Source organism: Ursus maritimus, unplaced genomic scaffold (assembly GCF_017311325.1).
Source record: "Ursus maritimus isolate PB19 unplaced genomic scaffold, ASM1731132v1 scaffold_25, whole genome shotgun sequence".
NCBI lineage: Eukaryota > Metazoa > Chordata > Mammalia > Carnivora > Ursidae > Ursus > Ursus maritimus.
In genome coordinates this window covers 23143026-23165005 of record NW_024425008.1, presented here as the reverse complement: position 1 = coordinate 23165005, position 21980 = coordinate 23143026, and the positions used below count along the sequence as shown (strand labels likewise).

The 21980-nt window shown below is 38.8% G+C and overlaps 2 protein-coding genes across 2 annotated transcripts in view; one reads left to right on the top strand and one right to left on the bottom strand.

Annotated features, from left to right (window-relative positions):
• The first annotated feature begins 9 nt into the window (after positions 1–9).
• On the top strand, positions 10–8193 carry LOC103670743 (SRA stem-loop interacting RNA binding protein). The gene is made up of 4 exons (XM_008699244.2): positions 10–153; positions 4086–4144; positions 7534–7641; positions 8092–8193. The coding sequence occupies exons 1-4, from the start codon at positions 57–59 to the stop codon at positions 8161–8163; spliced, it is 336 nt and encodes a 111-aa protein (XP_008697466.1). The 5' UTR covers positions 10–56; the 3' UTR covers positions 8164–8193.
• A 7-nt stretch (positions 8194–8200) lies between these two features.
• SNW1 (SNW domain containing 1) overlaps positions 8201–21980 on the bottom strand; it is a 30310-nt gene continuing 16530 nt past the window's right edge. Inside the window, exons 6-14 of the mRNA XM_008699234.2 lie at positions 21646–21750; positions 20282–20351; positions 19299–19364; positions 17544–17660; positions 15669–15810; positions 12556–12652; positions 10764–10881; positions 8969–9132; positions 8201–8888 (exon numbers count right to left, since the gene is read on the bottom strand). Coding sequence (XP_008697456.1) covers positions 8690–8888; positions 8969–9132; positions 10764–10881; positions 12556–12652; positions 15669–15810; positions 17544–17660; positions 19299–19364; positions 20282–20351; positions 21646–21750 — 1078 coding nt within the window. The 3' untranslated portion in view covers positions 8201–8689. The remainder of the gene's footprint in view (positions 8889–8968; positions 9133–10763; positions 10882–12555; positions 12653–15668; positions 15811–17543; positions 17661–19298; positions 19365–20281; positions 20352–21645; positions 21751–21980) is intronic.

The window sequence follows — 21980 nt, the reverse complement described above, 5'->3', positions numbered from 1 at the left end:
TCCTCCAGGTTCTTCCGGGGTCGCGACCGCAGGTCACAGAGGTCCTCGATCTAAAGATGGCGGCTTCTGCAGTGAGGGGTGCCGTGGCGCTGCGTACGAGTATTAGACGGCCCGTGGCTTTTGTCAGAAAAATTCCCTGGACCGCGGCCTCGAGTGAGTGTTGGAGACGTGTTAGGGGCGGAAGTTTTAGGTACAAGCGATCCCTAAAGGCACTGCTTTCGGAGGAATACTTAAATCAGCGTGGTGGCTGGATTAAGAGCTGTGGCTCCTGAGCAAGCCAGTGAGCAGAAATAAAAAATTTTTTTTCAATGAATCTTTCAGGGATACCCCATGAGTTTTTGAGGCACGTATTCAGGGTCTCCTGCCTTTCCAGAGTGATTCGGTGGGAGGATTCGTTACTTGATAACTTTAAGATTTACGATTTAGAAAGGATTATTTTGGCAGCGGTGTGGAGGGTGGATTCAAGCTGGCAAGATTGAGGGCGAGGAGACGCACTAAAAGTAATTTCAGTAATTTAGTCCAAAGGCGAGGACCTGAAATAGTGGTAGAAATGGGTAGTGGGAGAAAGGGGGTCAGATCCACTTATGTTAACAAAACAAAATCAACGGCTTTTGGCGATGGCTTGAATGGGGTAAGAGTACGGAATGAAGGAAAGGGAAGAACGACTTCCAGGTTTTTAGCGTTGGCGAATATCGTGGTTAGAATGTAGAGGAAGCAGGTTTAAAGATGATGAGGAATAAAGTTTAAATGTGTTGAGTTTGAGAAAGACCTGTGAGGTGTCTGTCAGGCAGTTGGACAGAGGAGATTGTGTATCATTGATTGGAAAGTGCACTTTGAAGCCATGCTATTTAGGTTAGAATTCCTCCTAGCCATCTAATAGTTGTGTAACATGACTAACGGGAGAGGTAATTTGGGAAAAGGGCTCACCACTGTACCTCAGTTTCATCTATGAAATGGAGTCAGTAATACCTTCTTGATAGGATTTTTGATCGGATTAATGAGTTTATATGTAAACCACTTAGACTTGTGCTAGATACAGACTAACTGATGAGGGAACAGAAGGCAAGCCGAGGACAAAGCGGAAAGTGACACCCTGCAAACCCCCCGCCCGGGATGTACCTGACATTCCTCAGGCACTCCTGGCTGCCCTAAAGGACAAAGAAATAGTTAACCTATAGATACCACAATCCTGCAAGACTTAAGTCTCCCTCAGTTTACAAATGTCTTAGCAGTTTATAAGAACGAAGCATTTCTATCAATAACCTAGCTTCCGGAAGGGAATGTAGATACAATTAAATGTCTTTATAATCTTCAGGTTCCAGGAAGCCCCCAACCATCTTAATGTTAATGCCTTGCTAGAGGGAAAAACAATCTTAACTTGACAATGGCAAGGCCTCCGGTATCTTGTGAATCTTCTTTAACATATGAAAGTATTTCCTCAACCTCCCTTTTTCCTTACCTCCCCCAACCCCATGGTATATAACAGCCACCCCTCACAACCCTGGTGCAGCAGCTCTTTCTGCCCACGGGTCCTGTACCCGTTCTTTAATAAACCATCAATTTTGCACCAGAGACGCCTCAAGAATTCTTCTTGGTCGTCGGCTCCGGACGCCACCCCCACTGAACCTCAGCTGTATTCCGTAACCTCATCACTAACTACTCAATAAATGATAGTCGTTTTCGTGATTACTATAATTGAAACTCATGGGAGAGGCCTAGGCTGGAGATAGAGGGTTGGGAGTAATCAGTAGTGAAATATCTCACCAACATTGACTTTTGTCAGTTGCAGTTTTGAAAAAAGGTTTTTACATTTGCTTACCAAAAATTAAAAATCCACAGTCACTTTTGTAGGTATTCATGTATCAGGTCATCTCACTTAAACAAAAGAATGGAACTGGGATTACTCACCTCTTAGCTTTTGTGGCCCAGGTGTGAGTTGTAGAATGGGAAATAGATTGGTTTGGGACCCACCTTCTTAATATGTAGCGGATGAAGACCAAGCCAGTAGTACAATGTCTTGCTTAGGCCCTGTGAAACTGTGTAAAGGCTCAGGGATTTCACCAGCATTTTGCAGTTGCAAGTTTCCAGACCATAATGGGTTGGTTTAAAACTTGTAAAAAGAGTCTGTAACATACAGCTTTGAAGCAGTCTCTCTCAGTTCGTTCGTTCAGCAAATATTTCAGAAGCATCTGTTTGTGGTTGGCATTGTTCTTGGTGCTTGCAGCAGTTTTCCTGTAAGTTATAGGTAATTTGAGAAGAGGGTTACTTTCCAGAACTTTTTTGTTTTGGAAGTGAATGTTTTCTAGAACTCTTAATACCTGGTTTAAAACATGCATATTTAACACTCTTTTGTTTAGTGTTAAACAAACATGTTTGTCCTGATGCTGATCCTTTAGGTCCTGAATTTGCCAAATGGTTTGACCAACTGTTAGAGTTCTTCAGAAATTTAGTCCTTGTGTGTTGTTGAAGGATTACTAGGCATTTATTCATTCAGCAAATATTGCCCTACTGTGTATCAGTTACTATTGACATAGTGGACTCAACACTCAGGGAGTTTATGGTATAGTAGTGGTGAGGGTGAGGAGACTTACAACAGATAGAGGCAGTTGTTGAACCACTGAGGTTTAGATGAACTAGGGGGAAATAACCCAGTAATATGAAATCTAAATCAGTGAAAGTACAAGCACTGTAGTTCAGAAGAGATCAGGTAGTTTTTGATCTTTAAGATTATCTATTATGCATCTTTGAGGCCTCACAGGGGTAGTACATTGACCTGTATTGCAGTAGAAGCCCAATAAAATAATATTCAGTGGATATATTTCGCCTGGGTCCTGAAGGATGGTTACAATTTAGGCAGGAAGAGATAGGATTACTGACATAGCAAGGGTAAAGAATGACAGGCAAAGATGGGAATCCACAGGACAGATGCACAGAATTTCATTTGCTGTACTAGAGAGTAATTATGGGCCAGCAACGGGTAATAAGGCAGGAAGGGTAAGTAGGGTCATCTCAACAAATTTTAGAGTGTCAACTATTTAACTGAGTATAAACTTTATGAAAGGCAAGTAAATTGAGCTTTTATTTGAAAATCTCTAATATGGCTAGCAACATACTGTATTTTAATTATCTGTCTTCTGTGTGAGTTTCTCACGGGGATTATTATCCACGCACCTTGTACAGTAACTGTGATGAAGACACTCATTATCTGCTAGGAGGGATGACTACAGTCAACGCAGCAATTTATGTGTGTGTGCCCCCACCCCAGAGATCTCCCCAGATCTCCGGCACATTGCAGCTTTATACGGGTGGTTCCTGACTTACAATGGTTGGATTTACAGTTTTTTGACTTTACAGTGGTGTGAAAGGGATAGGCATTCTGAAGAAACCATACTTTGAATTTTCAATTTTGATTTTTTTCCCATGCTAGTGATAGGCAGTATGATACTCTCTTGTGATGTGAGGCAGCAGCATCAGCAAGGTGCAGCTCCCAGTCGGCCATGTGATCACAAGGGTAAACAACCGATAGATTTACAGCCATTTTGTTCCCATATAACCATTCTGGTTTTCATTTTCAGTAGTCAGTGAATTACAGGAGAAATTCAATACTTTATTTTAAAACAGGCTTTCTGTTAGACGGTTTTGCCCAATTGTAGGCTAATGTAAGTGTTCTGAGCGTGTTTAAGGCTAAGCTGTGATGTTCAGTAGGTGTATTAAATGCATTTTCAACTTAGGATATTTTCAGCTTATGATAGCTTTTTATCAGATGGACCCCATCATAACTTGAGGAAGATCTGTAGTTAGTACCATAGCTACTTCCTAAATCTTAAGGCTTCAAGGAAATGCAGAGTAGTTCCTATTCACAAAAAGTTTGGGGACTGTAGGTCCCCTTTTGGTTTCTAGCTACAATCTAGGATGGAGGATACAAAATACATTAACTACTTTTTTTTTTTATTTTTAAGTAGTCCCTATGCCCAACTTGGGGCTCGAACTCAACCCTGAGATCAAGAGTCACATGGTCTACCAACTGAGCCAGCCAGGTGCCCCAAAATATATTAACTACTTTTAACATGTTTTCTCCTATACAGGTGAGTTGAGAGAGCACTTTGCACAGTTTGGCCATGTACGAAAATGCACTGTACCGTTTGTGAGTATTATCTTTTGAAAAAATGTTATCCTTTAATTATTGATCCTCTGATTTGATCCTCAAATTCTTGACTTTTTGTTAAAGCATATCAACTTATATGACTTTTAATGGAGTGAAGCTATTCACAGTGTTTATTGATAAAATTGTGGGTGATATTGATTAAAAAGTAAAACCTTGTCCTGTATAACAAATTACCACACACTTATATTTTTTAAGATTTATTTATTTGAGAGAGAGAGAGAGAGGAGAGAGAAAGCACAGAGGGAAGAGTCAGAGGAAGAAGCAGATTCCCAGCCGAACAGAGAGCCTGACATGGGGCTCAATCCCAGGACCCTGAGATCATGACCTGAGCCGTAGGTAGATGCTTAACCAACTGAGCCACCCAGGCGCCCCAAATTACCACACACTTAATGACTCAAAATAACCCACATATACATTAACTCACAGTTTTTGCAGATCAGAAGTCTGGGCACAGCCTTGCTGGGTCCTCTGCTCAAGGTCTCACATAGCAGCAGTCCTGGTATGAGCTGGGGCTTTGGTCTCATCAGCGGCTCAAAGGCTCAACTGGGAAAGACTGATTTTTTTCAAGTTCTCTCAGGTTGTTGGCAGAAGTCATCTTTGAATTGTAGGACTGAGATATCTACTTTTTTGCTGGATGTCAGCTTGTAGGGACCACCTGCAGTTCCTTGTTACCTGGCAGGTGTGTAGGCTGTCTCCCAGCATGGCGGCTTACTTCTTCAGTCAGCAGAGGAGTTTCTCCAGTCTTTTAAGAATGTCTTGTAACATAGTCATGGGACTGACATTGCATCACCTTTGCTATATGACCTGATTAGGGGAGCACGTTCCCATCACTTTTGCTATATTCTTTTGGTTAGAGGCATGTCACAGGTCCCTCACACACCTAAGAGGAGGGGGTTATTCAGAGGGTAACATGGTAGGACATATGGAGATCATGGAACTATCTTAGAATTCTGCCTACTCCAGTATTATAATAAGGACTTGATACTAGAGGATGATTTTATCGTAAAACTAATTGGCGGACAATATCTATTTTAAACTTTATCCTTATTAAATTGTTTTTTTTTTTTTTTTAGTATTTTTATATTTGTTATATTTTCTTTGCTAAGGAAGATTTAGAAATCAGTTTATAAATTTGTTCTACTTTATCCTGGACTGTATTTGTCTGTGGGCTTTCTAGAATTACTGGTTTTTTGGGGGTGGGATGTGAGTTCACTATAGTTCACATGTGCTTCATTAAAACTGCCCCTTTTTTTCCTCATGGCACTGAAAAGGCTATGGCAAAATATTAATCTAAAGTAATTAAATTTCTTAACTCTTTATTTAATGTTAGTTGCCTTCCAAGGATCTAATAGATTAACCCCTATCTAGTGCTAGTGAGGGTGTAGGGAAGCTGGCACTGAATTTGTTTGGAAGTTTACTTCACTTCTGAAAGGTAGTTTGGCAAAATCAAAACTAAGAATTTGCATTTGCTTTGATCTAGCAATTCCATTTTTAGGAATTTATTCTACAGAAATGGTGTGGTCAAGAATGTTCAAAGCAGCATTAATAATGTAACTGGAAAGAACCTTAATGTTCATTAATGGGATTAAATAGATATTAATTCATTGATACAATGGAGTTTTAATACAGTTGATTGTAAGTATGAGGCACAAGTATTACACAAAAATGTTTCTATAAGCTTAAAAACTACAATTTTACAAAGAGGATGAAATTTTTTGTTTTTTTTTTTTTAAAGATTTTATTTATTTATTCAGCGAGAGAGGGAACCCAAGCAGGGGGAGTGGGAGAGGAAGAAGCAGGCTCATAGCGGAGGAGCCTGATGTGGGGCTCGATCCCATAACGCCGGGATCACGCCCTGAGCCGAAGGCAGACACTTAACCGCTGTGCCACCCAGGCGCCCCTGAAATTTGTTTTTTTGACGAGCATTAAAAAAAATTTCTCCCAGGGCGCCCCTAAGTGCGCCTGAGTGGCTAAGTCCATTCAGTGTCCAGCTCTTGATCTCAGCTCAGGTCAATCTCAGGGGTCATGAGTTCAAGCCTTGCGTTGGGCTCCACGCTAGACAGGTGTGGAACCTACTTGAAAATTTCTCCAAAAATAGTAAGATATTTTTCTTGGATGCCATTTCCTTCTTAAAAGTATAAACAAAATTATTTAGGACCTGGAGTTAACATCTTAGATTTAAACAAAAGAAAACTTTGATTCTTGGTAAAACTAAGTAAAATGTACAGGAGAAAAGTTAGTTTCTGATAAACAAATTCATGTACTCAAATCCAGGTTCCTTTTTTTTTTTTTTTTTTTTAAGGTTTTATTTTTTATTTATTAATTGAGAGAGAGCAGCAGAGGGCGAGGAAGCAGCAGACTCCCACTGAGCAGGGAGCCTAATTCGGGACTCCATCCCAGGACCCTGGGATCACGACCTGAGCTGAAGGCAGACGCTTAAGCCACACAGATGCCCAGAAATCCAGGTTCCTGTATCTTAGATACATAGTACCTAAGTTTTACACAAACACAACTTTAAGGCTCTTACAGAAATGGCCATATGGAAATAGAATAGAAATTGTAGCTATCTGAGGTAAGGAGTGAATCACTGGGATATTACCAGAAACTTTTCCTGCGGTCTAGGTTAAGACTTAAAAAGTCACCTTATAAACATAGGGGCAATTTTTAAAAATTTGGTTTAGGGGGTGGTGCAGAGCACAACATAACTTCGTAGCAAGATTGATGAGGTACACTGAGTGAATAGACATCTTTATATCTGCTCTTAAATAGTAGGGCTGGTGGGGTGGTGGCAGGGCACAACCAAACACACTAGAATCTTTTCCACATGTGCTGTGTATAGGTTGGATCATAAGCAGTCTGCCTTTTGCACAAAGGGAAGTAGTGTTACTGTAAGTCTGGAGCTAGGTAAATAAAGGTAATACATATAATTTTTTTCTATTTTTCATTTGGACTATTTAATTATAATGGTAGTAGTGGTGATGAGAGTAATTGGTCTCCACAATTACCAGAAATGAACTAGGTTTTGAGGTTTGATTTTTTAGTTTCTAGAAGTGAGGAAATTAGAAAGAGTATTTCTTTGTGTGATCAAAATGTCCCTTTATTATTGTTAGTGTAGCTTGTATCTTGAATGACAGAAACCTTACTACCCATATTTTACTTCCTGCAATGGCAGCAGAAAAGCAGAATGTTAAGATTAACATAGGGGTTAACCTTTGGTAACTAGGAGGGTAAGTAATGCAAGGTTTTTGACATCTGTTAAAATGTCAGTTATCCCATTTTGGCAGATGAAAAGGTTTGTAGTTTGAGTTGGAGCTCATGGAAACTTTCTCAAGTTCATGATTAATCTTTAATAAATTTTGAATTTTTAGGACAAAGAGACTGGATTTCACAAAGGTATGGGTTGGATTCAGTTTTCCTCGGAAGAAGAACTTCAGAATGTACTACAACAAGAAAATCATATACTTGATGGAGTAAAGGTAAATATTTTTCTGTACAGCATGAGCTTTCTGAATATCAGTTTAGTAGGTCAGAAGTATGGAATCCAAGGACTTTGGGAGATTTGTAACTGAAGTTCCCTTAATATTGGTTAAAGAATGGTGGTAGTGGTAGAGTGCCCATTCTAAAATGTCTGGGGAGGGGAGTTTAAGAAGACCCTTTAATAGTTAGCAAGGTATATCTACTACAGAACAGCAGTCTACTTACAAGGTAGGGAGACCAGGGTTGAAATCCTGGCTTTTCCACTTACTACGCAACCTTGGGTTAAATTGATTCAGTCTTAAGAACAGGGAACAAATAACATCCTCTTGACTTACTGGTGCTGACTCCCTCATAAAAAAGGCAGTCTTAAAGTGGCAATTTTCAGTTGTAATCGTTTTTGCAGATATTGTCTTTCCTTACAATGCTTATTTGATTTTTTTTTTTTTTAGCTCCATGTTCAAGCTCGAAGACCGAAAGTTTTGCAAGGGGATCAAACATCTGATGAAGAGAAAGATTTTTGAGACTATTACTACCTATTAAAGTAAACAAAATAAAAAATTTTGTCTAAATGTTTTTATTTGAAACAAATAGTTGCACCAAGCAAGAGCTTACTTTCCCCACTCCAAATTAAAACAGAGCGTAATGGGGGCAAACGTCATTTGGCAGGACGGTTCCAGTATGTGAACATCCTTCTACTTGCTGTGGTTGGGGCAACTTTATTCATCAGCAGTCATTCTTACACAAAATATTAACCCCAAAGTACTAATGTCACATAAAAGGAAGTGGTCTTAATTTTATGTGTGGGGCAGTATGTTCTATAAATGCCAAAAGGTAGGAGAAGCACAAACACAACCCACTCTTTAAAAAAAACTAAATAGTTCAAAGAATTTTCCATCCCCTCCCCCCTTACTCCCATAATAAAAAGTAGTGCTGGGGTCTGACACCCAGATTTGGTTTTTATCCTGGCCATTTACAAAGTGTTTCCCCATCTGACTTGCATCATTAGGGTTATGGATAAAAGTTCATTCACTTTGAAGAGAAGTGTATCTACTCCTTCCTCCTCTTCTTGCCTTCATGCTCATGTTCCTTGGGGCGGCTGCTATCTGAGGGTCTTTTAGATCCACCATGCTGTTTGGCTTCTTCCAAAAACTTGTCCAAACCAAAAGGATCTTCCTCAAACTGAACTGGTCCTTCTCGGCCTCTTTGCCTACGGTCTGACCCAGAAAACTCCTTATCGGGAACAAATCTAGGGAAAAAGAGAAAGGACTATGAACTACTTTGCTTTCACTGGTGCAAATAATGAAACTGAGCTATCTGCCTTGGTACCTGTTGGTCTTTATTCTGGCTTCTAGGTCATCACCATACATGTCCTTGTCCAGATTTTTACTGGGCCTGTAAATATTCTGGGCCATATCTTTACCACCTCTCCAGGCTTGATCATAAACGTTGTAGATTTCATCTTCTCCACCTGCAAAACCACTGTCCATACCCTGTGGGAAAAGGACATTAAATGTATTATTAAAAGTTGGATCTGATTACATTCATGTAATCATTTATAGCACACATTTTCAGCAATCTGAACTGCAAATTAAAAAGATCTTCACAAAAAAAAACAAAGTCCATAAACTTTTATTCTTATTACCTTTGGTCCTTAGATTAACTAAAGTGGTAATTAACAAACTTGACCACTTTAGTGAAGTAGTCATTAAAATTGGATAGTATAAGCAGGTACTTAACAATTTCAGTTGTACAGACAACACCAAGAAGATAAAAGAACTGTAAAGCATTTATCTGATGTTATTTATTAATTGAACTCAACCCCAAGAGTAAGAGTTGGATGCTGTACCAACAGTATCTCATGGCATTTAGAATAATAATGCTATACCCCTTAACTCCCTGAGAACATCACCATTGTAGCATGAGACAATAAGGCTCTTAATGAAAATCCTAAGTCAACAACGAACAAATTTGTTTCATAATTTGGATGGCTCCTTAATACAGGGATGTGCTTTCTTAGAAAAAAAATTTTTTTCACAGCTTTGACATAAGCTTAAGCTTGTAAAAGGTGACTGTCATAAATATTTACTTATGTGGAACTTTCATCCCTAACCCCCCTTTGCTCAGGGTGGTCAGTTACTACTGCATTACGTTTAAGAACACAACCTTTCAAATCAAACGTGTGAATCTTCTAACAATTTCTAGCTAAACCTCTATGTGTGTCAATTTCCTTATCTACAGGTAGAGATTATAATAAATAGTACGACTTCATAGGAGTTTTGTAAGGATTAAGTGAGATAATAAAAGTGAAAGACTTACAACAATGCCAGGAATGTAAAAGAGTACCCAATAAGTTATTATTAACTAGAAGAGCTTACTCAAATGCTACCTTCAAATCTTAAAGCCTCCAAGTCATAAGAAATTTTTCCCCTCTGTATCCCAGTAGAACTTTATACTTCCATATTTTTATTGCAGTCTGCCCTGTCCTTATTTATACATATATATGTCTTTTCCAGTAGACTCGAAGGTTCCTTGAGGGCAAAGGCACATCTGTCTTTGATCTCACTGTCTTATGCACAGTACCTAGTCAATATTGGGTGGGTTAACACATAAAGGCACTTCTTCGGGCCTAAGGTATCCTAGCTAGTTAATAACAATAGGTATTAGAAATCAGATTTCCCGACAACTAGCCTAGCACTTAAATTTAGTTTTACAGCTTCATCTTTTAAAGATCTCAAGTTATATGTTTCTTTAGCATTAAATTTGTTTTTCAAAGATCAACAAAAAACCCAAGGGATACTTTTGTAGGACACTGGCTTTACTTTATAAATAAAAGACTGATATACTAAAACCAAAATTTACCACCTTATTTCTTTCATTTTCTACTAGTGTCTTAAATCTTAGCCAACTGTAAGAGGTCAAAATCAGAGTTGTTTCATCTTACATCAAATAAGATGAAATAAAACAGTTCTATAAGTTACAACACACAACTTCTAATTTTTTTTCTCTCATTATGCCAGCATACCTTAGGCTGATCCAAATCTATGATATGTTACTTTTCTTTCTCCTGAGGATTGGTATTTACACCAACACTTAAGACAGGCTATCTCTAAACCCCTTATACCTTGGATTGGTTGAAAAGCCTTTGGTCATACTGAACTTCATTGGACGTCCGAGGATTGGGCACACCAAGAGCAATGACTTCACTGATATCTCGATTTTCATTTCTCTGTAGTTTTGACCTGTTTCAAAATACAATGTCACTAACTGAAAACTCTCCACTCGAGACAAGCTGAATTTCAATTTAAATACAACCAATCTCAGAAGCAAAGTTAATGAATATGTCCTGTTCATATCTTATGAACATATATTCCCTGATAATGCATAATCAGGTTGGCAGTCCTTACAGCATTTCAGAGACATGGTTATTAGAAGAGGTAGGGTTTTAAAATCAGGCCTTCCTGTTAGCTGAAAAGAACTGTCAAGAGACTCACTCTTGACATGAAGTCTTTAATATAAGCAATCACCTTACGGAGAGAGTATGCTGAGATATGAAATTGCTACGGTCTGTATTTGCTATTATACGAGGATTGGAGGGGGACTGGATGCAAATTAGATGTACCATATGAATCACTTTCAATAAGCCAGAATCCATTCTTTACCCAAACCACATTTAGTAATTTTATCCTATTAGAATTCTGAGGAAAACATGTCAATGACTGAATTACTCAGTATGATCTTCAATATTCAGATTATCTTAATTTCCCTGCTGTTTCAGTATGTATGCAATCTACATCGCAATGAAACCATGGTAACTGTCATCATTTATTTTACCAGAAACTCAGGTCTTAAAATAATTTCTATAGACAACCTGATTTTCACCCAATCACAAGTTTACAGCTTTTCTATGTTATCAATTCTTATAACCACTTTACTCGTTTTAAGGGCCCAATTTATCTACAGAGCCATTTTGATTTTTACAGCTTAGGAATTTCAGACCAGGAGTATCATTAATTGTATACTTTCACATTTCATTCCTCTCTCTCCTACACTGCACATTTACCCACAACTCTAAATTCAGATTTTCTGCTTCTCCATGACTTCACTTATCCAGGGAGATGAGCTATGCCATTAAATAACAAAGAGCACCACCGGCAGGAATCTTCTTTTTCATGTTTAAGGCATGACTTGAAAAAATGGATTGTATCTGCTCACAAAGTGATGAGAACATGGAAAACTGCTCACATGGGAAGAAAATGTTTTATATTTGCATTTAACCCTTACTCGGAATTCAGTGCTCAGTCTTTGGTGAAGCATAAATTATGCCAATCCTTACTTTAGTGCAAGTCCCCATACATGTATTTTTATTGTTCCATGCAGGTCTGTACTTATTAGCAGTGCTGTGTTCATTTTCCCAAGTAATTTTATACGGTAGCTCTGTCTTTCTGAATTTTAAGTGAACTACTCATGAGAAGAGGCCAATTTTCACTTCTCACAAAACCTGCTCTTCTCCCCCATTGTACTCAGGACAGCCCTCTGCATGTAGGATCTCAATGAAGGTACAGAATCTTCTTCCCTGTCTAGAGGAATAGGCGCATAATAAGTTTGTCTCACCACTTGAAATAGGAAAAGAACAGACCAGAACAGTCCTATCTACTACCTTCTTTTCACAAACTTCTATATCTGTATCATTCGCAATTCTAGCTGACTCTACAAGGTGATGAGAAAGGATTTCTTCTAGGAACAGTCAATTCTTCTGCTAAAAAAAAATAAGTAGTTTAGTGTAAGAAAGTAAGTTACCAATCTAGAGAGGAAAGGGAGAGAAGTAAAACTGGTCTCAGTGGACTAAACCTCTTCTCGAAAAGGTTCACAAAAGCCACTCCTCATAATTCGTATTTATCTCAAGTAGCACCTACCTCTTATCAGGAGCTGCCCTGGAAAGATTCCTGTCGTGCTGTCTCTCTTTTCGCCTGTCATGCCGGATTTCATCCCTCTCACGTGCCTCCCCATCCTCTGTGTGAACAGAGTTGAAAATTACTTCATCACTATATTACCCATTGATATTTGGAACAAGAGAATATTCTTTAACCCATGACAGATCATTCCACGAATTTCTTTACTGTCACATTCAGACCTTTTAACTCACTTGCAAATAATTTAAATCCAACAGTATCGGTTTAAATTTTTGAATGTGAATTTCAGAATCATGCATGCAGCTCAAGTGTTCAGAGGTAAGTATATTGATGACTTTAACTTAATTTGAAATGCCTCAAAATTTTATGGTGTATTGATAGATGGATAGAAAAATCAGTAGATAGATGATAAGGCAAATTAAGCAATGTTAATTGTTAAAAAAGGTTAACTGTAGAATCTAGGTGGTGGAGCTATGGATGTTCATTATATAATTCTTTCAACTTTTCTGTGTGTTTTTAAATTGTCGTATTAAAATTTCAGGAAAAAATTATGTGTAAATTTACCCTTATATTTTCAAAGACTGGCTGACTAAAGAGCCTTTGGCTTGTGGTCCACGGGGGCTGGTTATACCTTGATCTCTACCTATTGTGTTTATGTCTATCTTCATTTTCTCCTCTCTCTCCAGTCTGAAGAGATACAGCTTTGGAGCCAGCCCGTCTAGATTCAAATCCTGTTCCTATGACAGATCAGCCATGTGACCCTGTACAGGTTACTCAACCACTCTGAGCCTTAGTCTCCTCCTCTGTAAAACGGTGACAATCCTAGAACCACTGCAAGCGGTTGCTGGAGCCAGGATTCTATAAGGCAATACATGTAAAGTGTTCAGAGTGGTGTATTCCATAATAAGCACTCAATAAACGTTAGTTCTTTTTAATACCTGGCAACACATTTTTCAGAATTTCAGCTAATTCCTCAAGAACCATTCCGAGGCTTTTTAAAAAAAATTTCTTAACAGTGTATAGACTTAGATATAGGGAAATCTGACTTCTAATTACCTTCAGTGGCTATGTGTATGTACAACAGGCAGGTTTTTATACCTTGCCTCATTAAGTCAATCATACATGATTCAAGGATGTGGATCACTACTTATAATTCTGGTTACTTCTCTATAGCTGACCTCTGGACTCCTATAACCAAATGCCTGCCTGACACCTCCAACTTAAGCTTAACATGTCCACAACTAAACTAATCTTTCCCTCCCAAACCTCTTTCTCTGCANNCCTGCAGTCTTCCCACTATTGGTAAATGGCAACTCAGTCCCTCCCAACTGCTCACATCAAAAATTCTGGAGTCATCCTTGACTCTTTTTCCTTAATCCTTTTTCTTCCATACCTCTACCTAATCCATAAGCAAATTCTGTCAGCTCTCCCTCCAAAATCCACCGGTATCTGACCATGATTTCCCTGCCTGTCATCATCTCTCGTCTGGATTACTGCAACAGCCCTCCAAAAGGTCTCCCTGCTCCTCCGCGTGCCCACTTCACAGCCTGCTCACATAGGGCAGCTTATGCTGCTCTACTCAAACTCTTCAACTGCCTCCCTGCTTATCTGAAGTGAAAGCCATGTCCCTAAAATGGCGGAAAGACCACACATGATCTGGCCACTACTCTTCCTATCTGCTCTAACTATTCTGACACCTCAGCTACTATTCAGCTTTCTTACTCCCATCCAGTTATACTGGCCTCCCTGCTTTTCTTTTAACACACCAGGTATACTCCCAACTCAGGGCCTCTGCACTTGCGGTTCCTTCTATCTAGGATGCTCTTCAAAGACCCAGACCTACAAGGCTTACTTCCTTCAAGTTTCTGTGCTAATGTTACTATCTCAGAAGTGAGGTCCATTCTGATCACCCTCTCCTTCTGGCACTTTTATCCCTTTTCCTGTTTTATTTTTCTTCATAGCAATTATTACTATACTATTATCACTAATCATCTAGTAATGATAATTAACTTTTTTGGTCTCTTTACACTCACTAGAAAGTTCATTACTATACCCCCAACCTAACAGAAATCCTTCTGTCTAGAAGAGAACTTTGCATATAGTAGGTGCTCAATATGAATTGAGAGAATGAATAATTGTACTAATCTAGGATTTATTAACAAAACAAACCACCCTCACAACTTTCTTGAATTAGAATTACTCTTCTCACTCTAAATAAATTAATACACCAGTGTAAACCACTAAATAAAGCCAGAGAGAAAATATTGGCAGATTTAATGATTATAGGTTTATTAGCCTACAAGACAGAAAAAGTGGATTATTTTACTATGTGGGAGAGCTGAATTACTCAGTTGGAGATTTCATTTTTCTAAGTTTCAAGAAAATTAAAATGAGGGGCGCCTGGGTGGCAAAACGGTTGAGCGTCTGCCTTCGGCTCAGGGCGTGATCCCGGCGTTACGGGATCGAGCCCCACATCGGGCTCCTCCGCTGGGAGCCTGCTTCTTTCTCTCCCACTCCCCCTGCTTGTGTTCCCTCTCTCGCTGGCTGTCTCTCTCTGTCAAATAAATAAGTAAAATCTTTAAAAAAAAAAAAAAAGAAAATTAAAATGAGAGAAAATCAAGCCCATCATTTGAAATAATACATGATTTTTAAAAGCACATTACTCTGAACTTTAAAAATGTCCACTGTAGTCCCATACTGAAGGCCCTTCTTTAAATATATGCTCTTGGGGCACCTGGATGGCTCAGTGGGTTAAGTGTCTGCCTTTGGCTCAGGTCATGGTCCCAGTGTCCTGGGATCCAGCCCACATGGGGCTCCCTGCTCAGTGGGGAGTCTGCTTCTCCCTCCCCCCTGATCTTGCGCTCTTGCTCACTCTCTTTCCCTCTCAAATAAATAAAATCTTTAAAAAAAAATACATATACATATTTTTTATTTTCTACTGCTACAGCTCAGTAGCAGAAGTTACTCTTTCATTTCTATTCTATTTGTGAAATATCTAATATCTACATTTTCTTTGTGTGTATTAGTTTTGTGTGCAATAAAAACAATGGTGAGTCTCGAAAATGAGATATGTATTGTTCACAACGCAATTCAACTTAGGAAAGAGAATGTCATACCTTTTTCCACATGGGTTTTGATCCCAGCTCTTCTCTCCCTGGCTTTCTGGGCCATTTCTCTAAGTTTCTCTTCATGTTTCTCCTTTTCTTTTTGAGCCATCTTTCTCTCTACTTGAGCACGCATTTCTACAGCTTCCCGAGCCTGTTTGTAAAGTTGAATGTTAAATAAGACACAATTGGAGGAAAAGTTACAGCTATCAACAACAGCATGATTGAAGTCTGGCTTGAAAGAGTAGGTATAAAGAATTCAGATTTGTTATTGCTGATTAAAACAAAGATTCTTGGGGCGCCTGGGTGGCTCAGTCGTTAAGCATCTGCCTTCGGCTCAGGGCGTGATCCCGGTGTTCTGGGATCGAGCCCCACATCAGGCTCCTCCACTGGGAGCCTGCTTCTTCCTCTCCCACTCCCCCTGCTTGTGTTCTCTCTCTCGCCGGCCATCTCTATCTCTGTCAAATGAATAAATAAAATCTTTAAAAAATTTTTAAAAATAAAAAAAAATTAAAGATAAAAAATAAAATAAAATAAAATAAAAAAATAAAACAAAGATTCTTGTCCACTAAAAGAAAGCTTGCCTGGAAGACACTGCAAACTTAGATTTTTCACTCTGGAAAATGTTTTAGTGGTGGAAACTGTAATGACCCAAATCAATCTTTTAAGTCACAGTTTCACTAATGCTTTCTCAGGAACAAACCAAAACACAAAAATTAAACAAGATTCCAATAAAGAAATTTTCAGTATCAATAACATAGCAGGAATTGGTCATGTGTTCAAAAATCAAGCAAGTCTATTCAAGGGGCTCCTGGTGGCTCGGTCGTTAAGCGTCTGCCTTCGGCTCAGGTCATGATCTCAGGGTCCTGAGATTGAGCCCCGTAATCGGGCTCCTTGCTCAGTGGGGAGCCTGCTTCTCCCTCTCCAACACCCGCTGCTGTGTTCCCTCTCTTGCTGTCTCTGTCAAATAAATAAATAAAATCTTTAAAAAAAAAAAAAGTCTATTCAAGATAAAGCCTTAGCAAGAGATGATTTTTATAAGGGTGCTTGCTGCAATGCAGGAGATATACTTTTCCACGTTCTAAATGCATGCCATAATGCACGTGAACTTCTAGGTCACACACATTCATAATATTAATAGACAACCAATATCACGACTATCATTTTCTACAGCATTCAATTCATCAGAACGTTTATCTGCCCTTCTACGCTACCGACCTTTTGGGAGACATCTACATTTAAAATAGAAAAAAATTATGAAATCTAAAAACAGCAGTCAGTTATCTCTTTAAAAATGAGATCAGGGCGCCTGGGTGGCTCAGTTGGTTACGCGTCTGCCTTCGGCTCAGTCATGATCCCAGAGTCCTGGGATTGAGTTCCTCACTGGGCTCCCTGCTCAGCAGGGAGTCTGTGTCTCCTTTTGCCTCTCTGTCAAATGAATACATAAAATCTTAAGTGGGGGGGAAGGAAGGAATTGAAGAAGGGAGGAAGGGAGGAAGGGAGGAAGGAAAGAAGGGAGGAAGGAAGGAAGGAAGGAAGGAAGAAATAAGAGATCAGCCTACTGAACCATCATTCTGGAATGCCGTGAGGAACCTGGATCGCCAGTGTAGGGTGTGTGTACAAGTCTACAAAGGTTGAGACCAGGTACAGAGCTGCATACAGCAACTGCCATCTCTGGCACACATGCCGCAGTTGAGAGCCTCTCCGGGTACTCAGTACTGTAGCTTAAACAGCACTATTTTTACGTAAATCAAACCATCATGCTATATGGCTTAAAATTCACAGTGATGTGTCAATTAAACTGGAACGATCAAACTACCTTAGGTAGCCGAAAACGGATTTACGAATTATTAAGAGCATTAAACCCTTTCATTGTAAGAGACCAACCTTCCGATCAGCAATATAGAGGGCTTCAGCCAGCTTGGCAAAGTTCTCATTGATGTGAACAGTCTGCAGGCCTCTTCCATCAGCAGCCAGACGTTTGTCTAATGGAATTGTATACCCCTGTGTGACAGCAGGTAGAAAACACCAGTCATAAAAGAGCAGCAATAGATTCTTTAAAATTAGATGTAAATATGTCCATTTTGACTACCAGTGAGATGAAGTTCTTTTTCTTACATCTTTCTTCACAATTATGCAACAGCAGCAGCAGCTAACACTGAGGGCTTCATGCGGAGGCCAATTTAAAAGCACTTCACATGTGTGGTCCCATTTAACCTTCACAGTAACTCTGGAAGGCTGGTAACATTGTACTTCCATTTCACAGATGCTGCTGCTGAGGTAGGGAGTTTAGGTAATGTCCCCAAGGGGACACGGTTAATAAATGGATGAGCTAAAATTTAAACTTGGGCAGTGTGATATCAGAGTCCAAGTTCTGAGCAAATATTCTCATGTTAATAATTGAGTTGTAATAAAAGGAAATCACTATCAAATAGCTAAGTAGTTGTTCCCCAAGTAATACAACAGTCATACAAAAGTGGAACAAATCATGAAAATCATAGTATATATAGGTAGTTTAATGTGTGGTACTGTCATAATGACTTGTCAGAGTCTTAGAATACTGTAAGTTTTAGTAAATGGAAAAAAGATAAAGTTTGACAGGCAACTGAGATTCTGTATTCTGAAACTCTGCATCCTATTTTCAGTAACTCAAGGAATATGCTTGAACATCCAGGACAGTTCAGACTTAGCTTTATTTGTCTAGATTTATGACTACGTTCCCAAATGTTGACCTCTTGTCCATAGTCTTTAGTCCTAATACAGGGATGTGTTACAGAAGCAGCTCAAGATATCACATGGTTACATGTACGTTAATCAAGCCAAACTGGACCACCCAATCCTCTTTTTGTTATAGGATGAGTGCACACCTTCCTTTAAAAAATAATTTTATATTTAATCTACAAATTAAAATGGCCTTCCTCACCCATCAAGAACAGAATTATGAAACACAATTTGGGGGAAATGGGGAAATAGTGGTTAGAAAATATATTTCAGGGGCGCCTGGGTGGCTCAGTTGGCTAAGTGTCAGACTGTTGGTTTCAGCTCAGGTCATGATCTCAGAGTCCTAGGATCGAGCCCTTTGTCAGGCTCCACACTCAGGGCAGAATCTGTTTGTCTCTCTCCCTCTGCTCCTCCCCTCCTTTGTGTGCTCTCTCTCTCAAATAAATAAAAATAAAAAAGAAAAAGAAAAGAAAATATGAAGGATTTAAATAGCTTATGCACAATTATAAACAAAAAAATGTTTAAAAAATTAAGATACTGAATATATCCAAACATTTACTCTGTTTTGTCATATTACCATTTAAACTGGTTTCTTTCAGAAATAATTTTACATATCAATTTCTAAATTTTCTAAAGAATACTATCATTCATTGATATGTTATTTTATTCTCCCTATCCCTTCTCCATATGCTTCTGATAACTACAATTCACTAAAAGAATCTACACAGTATTCATGTGACTGGAATACTATGTTTCTATTACATTAAAAAAAAGAAAGTCACATAAATTGGGTGTTCCTTTTTGAAAACATTCAGCTAAGTGAGATGCTGAGGATTTAACAAAAGTTTCTGAGGCTAAAGCTCCTTCCTGTTTCTCAGTAGGTTCTAATAGTAGGAGACGGATTTTATGAAACTTAATTACCTTTGCATTTTTCCAGTTTGAAATACAAGGAGGAATCTTCCATTCTTGTTGCTCCTTCACAGTCATCTGAGTGGACAAAAGAATGGTAGAAGAGACATTTCTTGATTTTTGGTCTAGCTAAAAACCCAAGTGCAATCTTCTCTTCAAAGACATTTCAATGAACACCGACATGTGAATAGATTTAGTCAAAGGCCAAAATTCCATTTGTTTGGTAGCACCATATACTGTGTTCCCATACCATGGATTCTAGTAATGACTTCAATATAAAAAATGGAAAATAATCTATAAATTATTTTTGATAATTATAAATTCTGGTTAGTATTTTTCCATATTTAAAGTGATATGAGAGGCACCTGGGTGGCTCAGTCAGTTGAGTGCTTAACTCTTGGTTTCAACTCAGGTCATGATCTTAGGGTCATAGGATTAAGCCCCGCATTGGGCTCTGTGCTCAGCGGGGAGTCTGCTTGGGATTCTCTCTCCCTCTCTCTGCCTCTGCCCCTCCCCCTGCTCATGCACTCACTCTCTAAATAAATCTTTAAAAAAAATAAAGAATTGGTCGATTAAAAAAATAAAAGTGACAAGACTTACAATGAAAATTTGTTTTTAGCTGGATAATAAATCATACCTAAAAAATGTCACTCAGATTATCAGGGGCCTATTAATCCCAGGTACTCACTTCCTCTAACTATGATAATATCCTGCTTGTCAAATAGCAGACCCTATTCATTCCATTTAAGCAGGGGTTAGGCGAATAACATGAAAATTAATAGCTAACATTTTACATACATTCTCATAAGTACTTTGGAACTACACATTACAGTCCTGAGTGGGTCCCCATTTGATCTTGAAAATCGAATTAAAAAAAACAGTAAGTGTGGCACAATGTACCCGTATAGACATGTAGACTTTGTTCTATGGGAGATTATTTATAAAATTAATAATCATGAGTACAAAAAAGGATGTTAAACTACAGCAAAGATTACCTTTCGGCTAGGAGAATGCATGACAGGTGCAGGAGGAGAAGGTGGTCCTCGGGGAATTTTCTTATTAATCCTGAAGGATAAATCAAAGCACAACCAGAGAGTGTTAGACATTTTTCCATTTTGGTTAATATGTCTCAAGTTTCCCCTTCCCATTTTTATAAAGCTTCAAACATATACAAAAACAAATAGAATGTATAATGAATGTTCATCTATCATACATCAGTCAGTTTCCACAACTGTTAAAACACAGCCAACCTTGTCATCATCCCTATCCACCTCACCTCCACAATATCATTATCAATTCATATGGTAATATACTTTTTTTTTTTTGTAGGCTCCACACCTAAAGTTGGGCTCAAACTCATGACCTCATGATCAAGACTCACATGTTCTACCAACTAAGCCAGCCAGGCGCCCCTACTTTTTTTTCCTTCTACTTTATTTACTTATTTTTTAAGAGAGAGAGGGGAGAGGGATTATGGGAGAGGGAGAGAGAGACCCTCAAGCAGGCTCCACGCTCAGTGAAGCCTGACATGGGGCTTGATCTCACAACCTTGAGATCATGACCTGAGTCAAAGTCAAGAGTCAGATGCTTAACGGAATGGCCACGCAGGTGCCCCTACTCTTATTTTTTTAGAGTGGGGGAGGGGCAGAGGGAGAGAGAATCCTACGCAGAGTTCACGCCCAGTGCGCAGAGTTCACGCCCAGTGCGGAGACTGACGTGGGGCTCAATCCCCGGACCCTGAGATCATGACCTAAGCCAAAATCAAGAGTTGGATGCTTTACCAACTCAGCCACTCAGGTGCCCCATTTTTTTTTTTTTTAAACAGCTTTACAGAGGTACAACTGACATGCAATTAAGTATACGTATTTAAGTGTACTGTTTAAATCTGACACAAGTATACACCTGTGAAACCCATCATTACTATCAAGATAGTGAACATACTCATCACCTCCAAGTTTCTGCACATTCTTTTCCTATCCCTCTCGTTCTTCTCATCCCCTCTCTGTCCTCCCCTCCTTCACCACAGGCATTAATCTACCTCCTGTCACTACAGATTAGTTTGCATTTTCTAAAGTTTTATATAATTGGAATCATACAGAATGTACTTGTTTTTGTCTGGCTTCTTTCACTCAGCATAATAATTTTGAGATTCATCCATGCTATTTCATGTATTAAAAGTTTACTCTTTTTTATTAAACTGATTAATTAGTATCATTTGTTTTAATATCACTAGTATTCCATGTATAAATGCCCCACAGTTTATTTATCCTCTCACTTACTGACGGACATCTGGGATATTTTGCTCCTCTCGTATCTTTTTTAAGAATAGTGTCTTATTCTCATGAGGCCACCTACTTACTTGAACCTTGGAGGCTCCATTGGATCTTTCTGCATTTCCACCATCCGAATAACTCTCTGTTTAGCTCCAGAGTTGAAAGCCACTCCTTGTTGAGATGGTGTGTATCTGAAGAATGCAGATAACTAGTTCAAACTCAACAGGTATTTTTCTTCTGTTACAATTCTAAGCTAGACTATACTGTCAATTCCTTTCATAAAGTATTAACAGAAAGCTGCAAAATATTTAGGCAGAGCAGATAGCAATGGAAATAAGAGAACTAACAGCAATAATGAGTTATAAGCAAAATGTAAACTAGAGTCGTATTAGTTCGCAAATAATCCATCGCTGTCCATTTT

Coding starts and splice junctions, on each gene's coding strand:
- LOC103670743 (XM_008699244.2), top strand. CDS start 57: ATGGCGGCTTCTGCAGTGAGGGGTGCCGTGGCGCTGCGTACGAGTATT. Junction 154..4,085: donor TCCCTGGACCGCGGCCTCGA/GTGAGTGTTGGA, acceptor TCTCCTATACAG/GTGAGTTGAGAGAGCACTTT. Junction 7,642..8,091: donor ATATACTTGATGGAGTAAAG/GTAAATATTTTT, acceptor TTTTTTTTTTAG/CTCCATGTTCAAGCTCGAAG.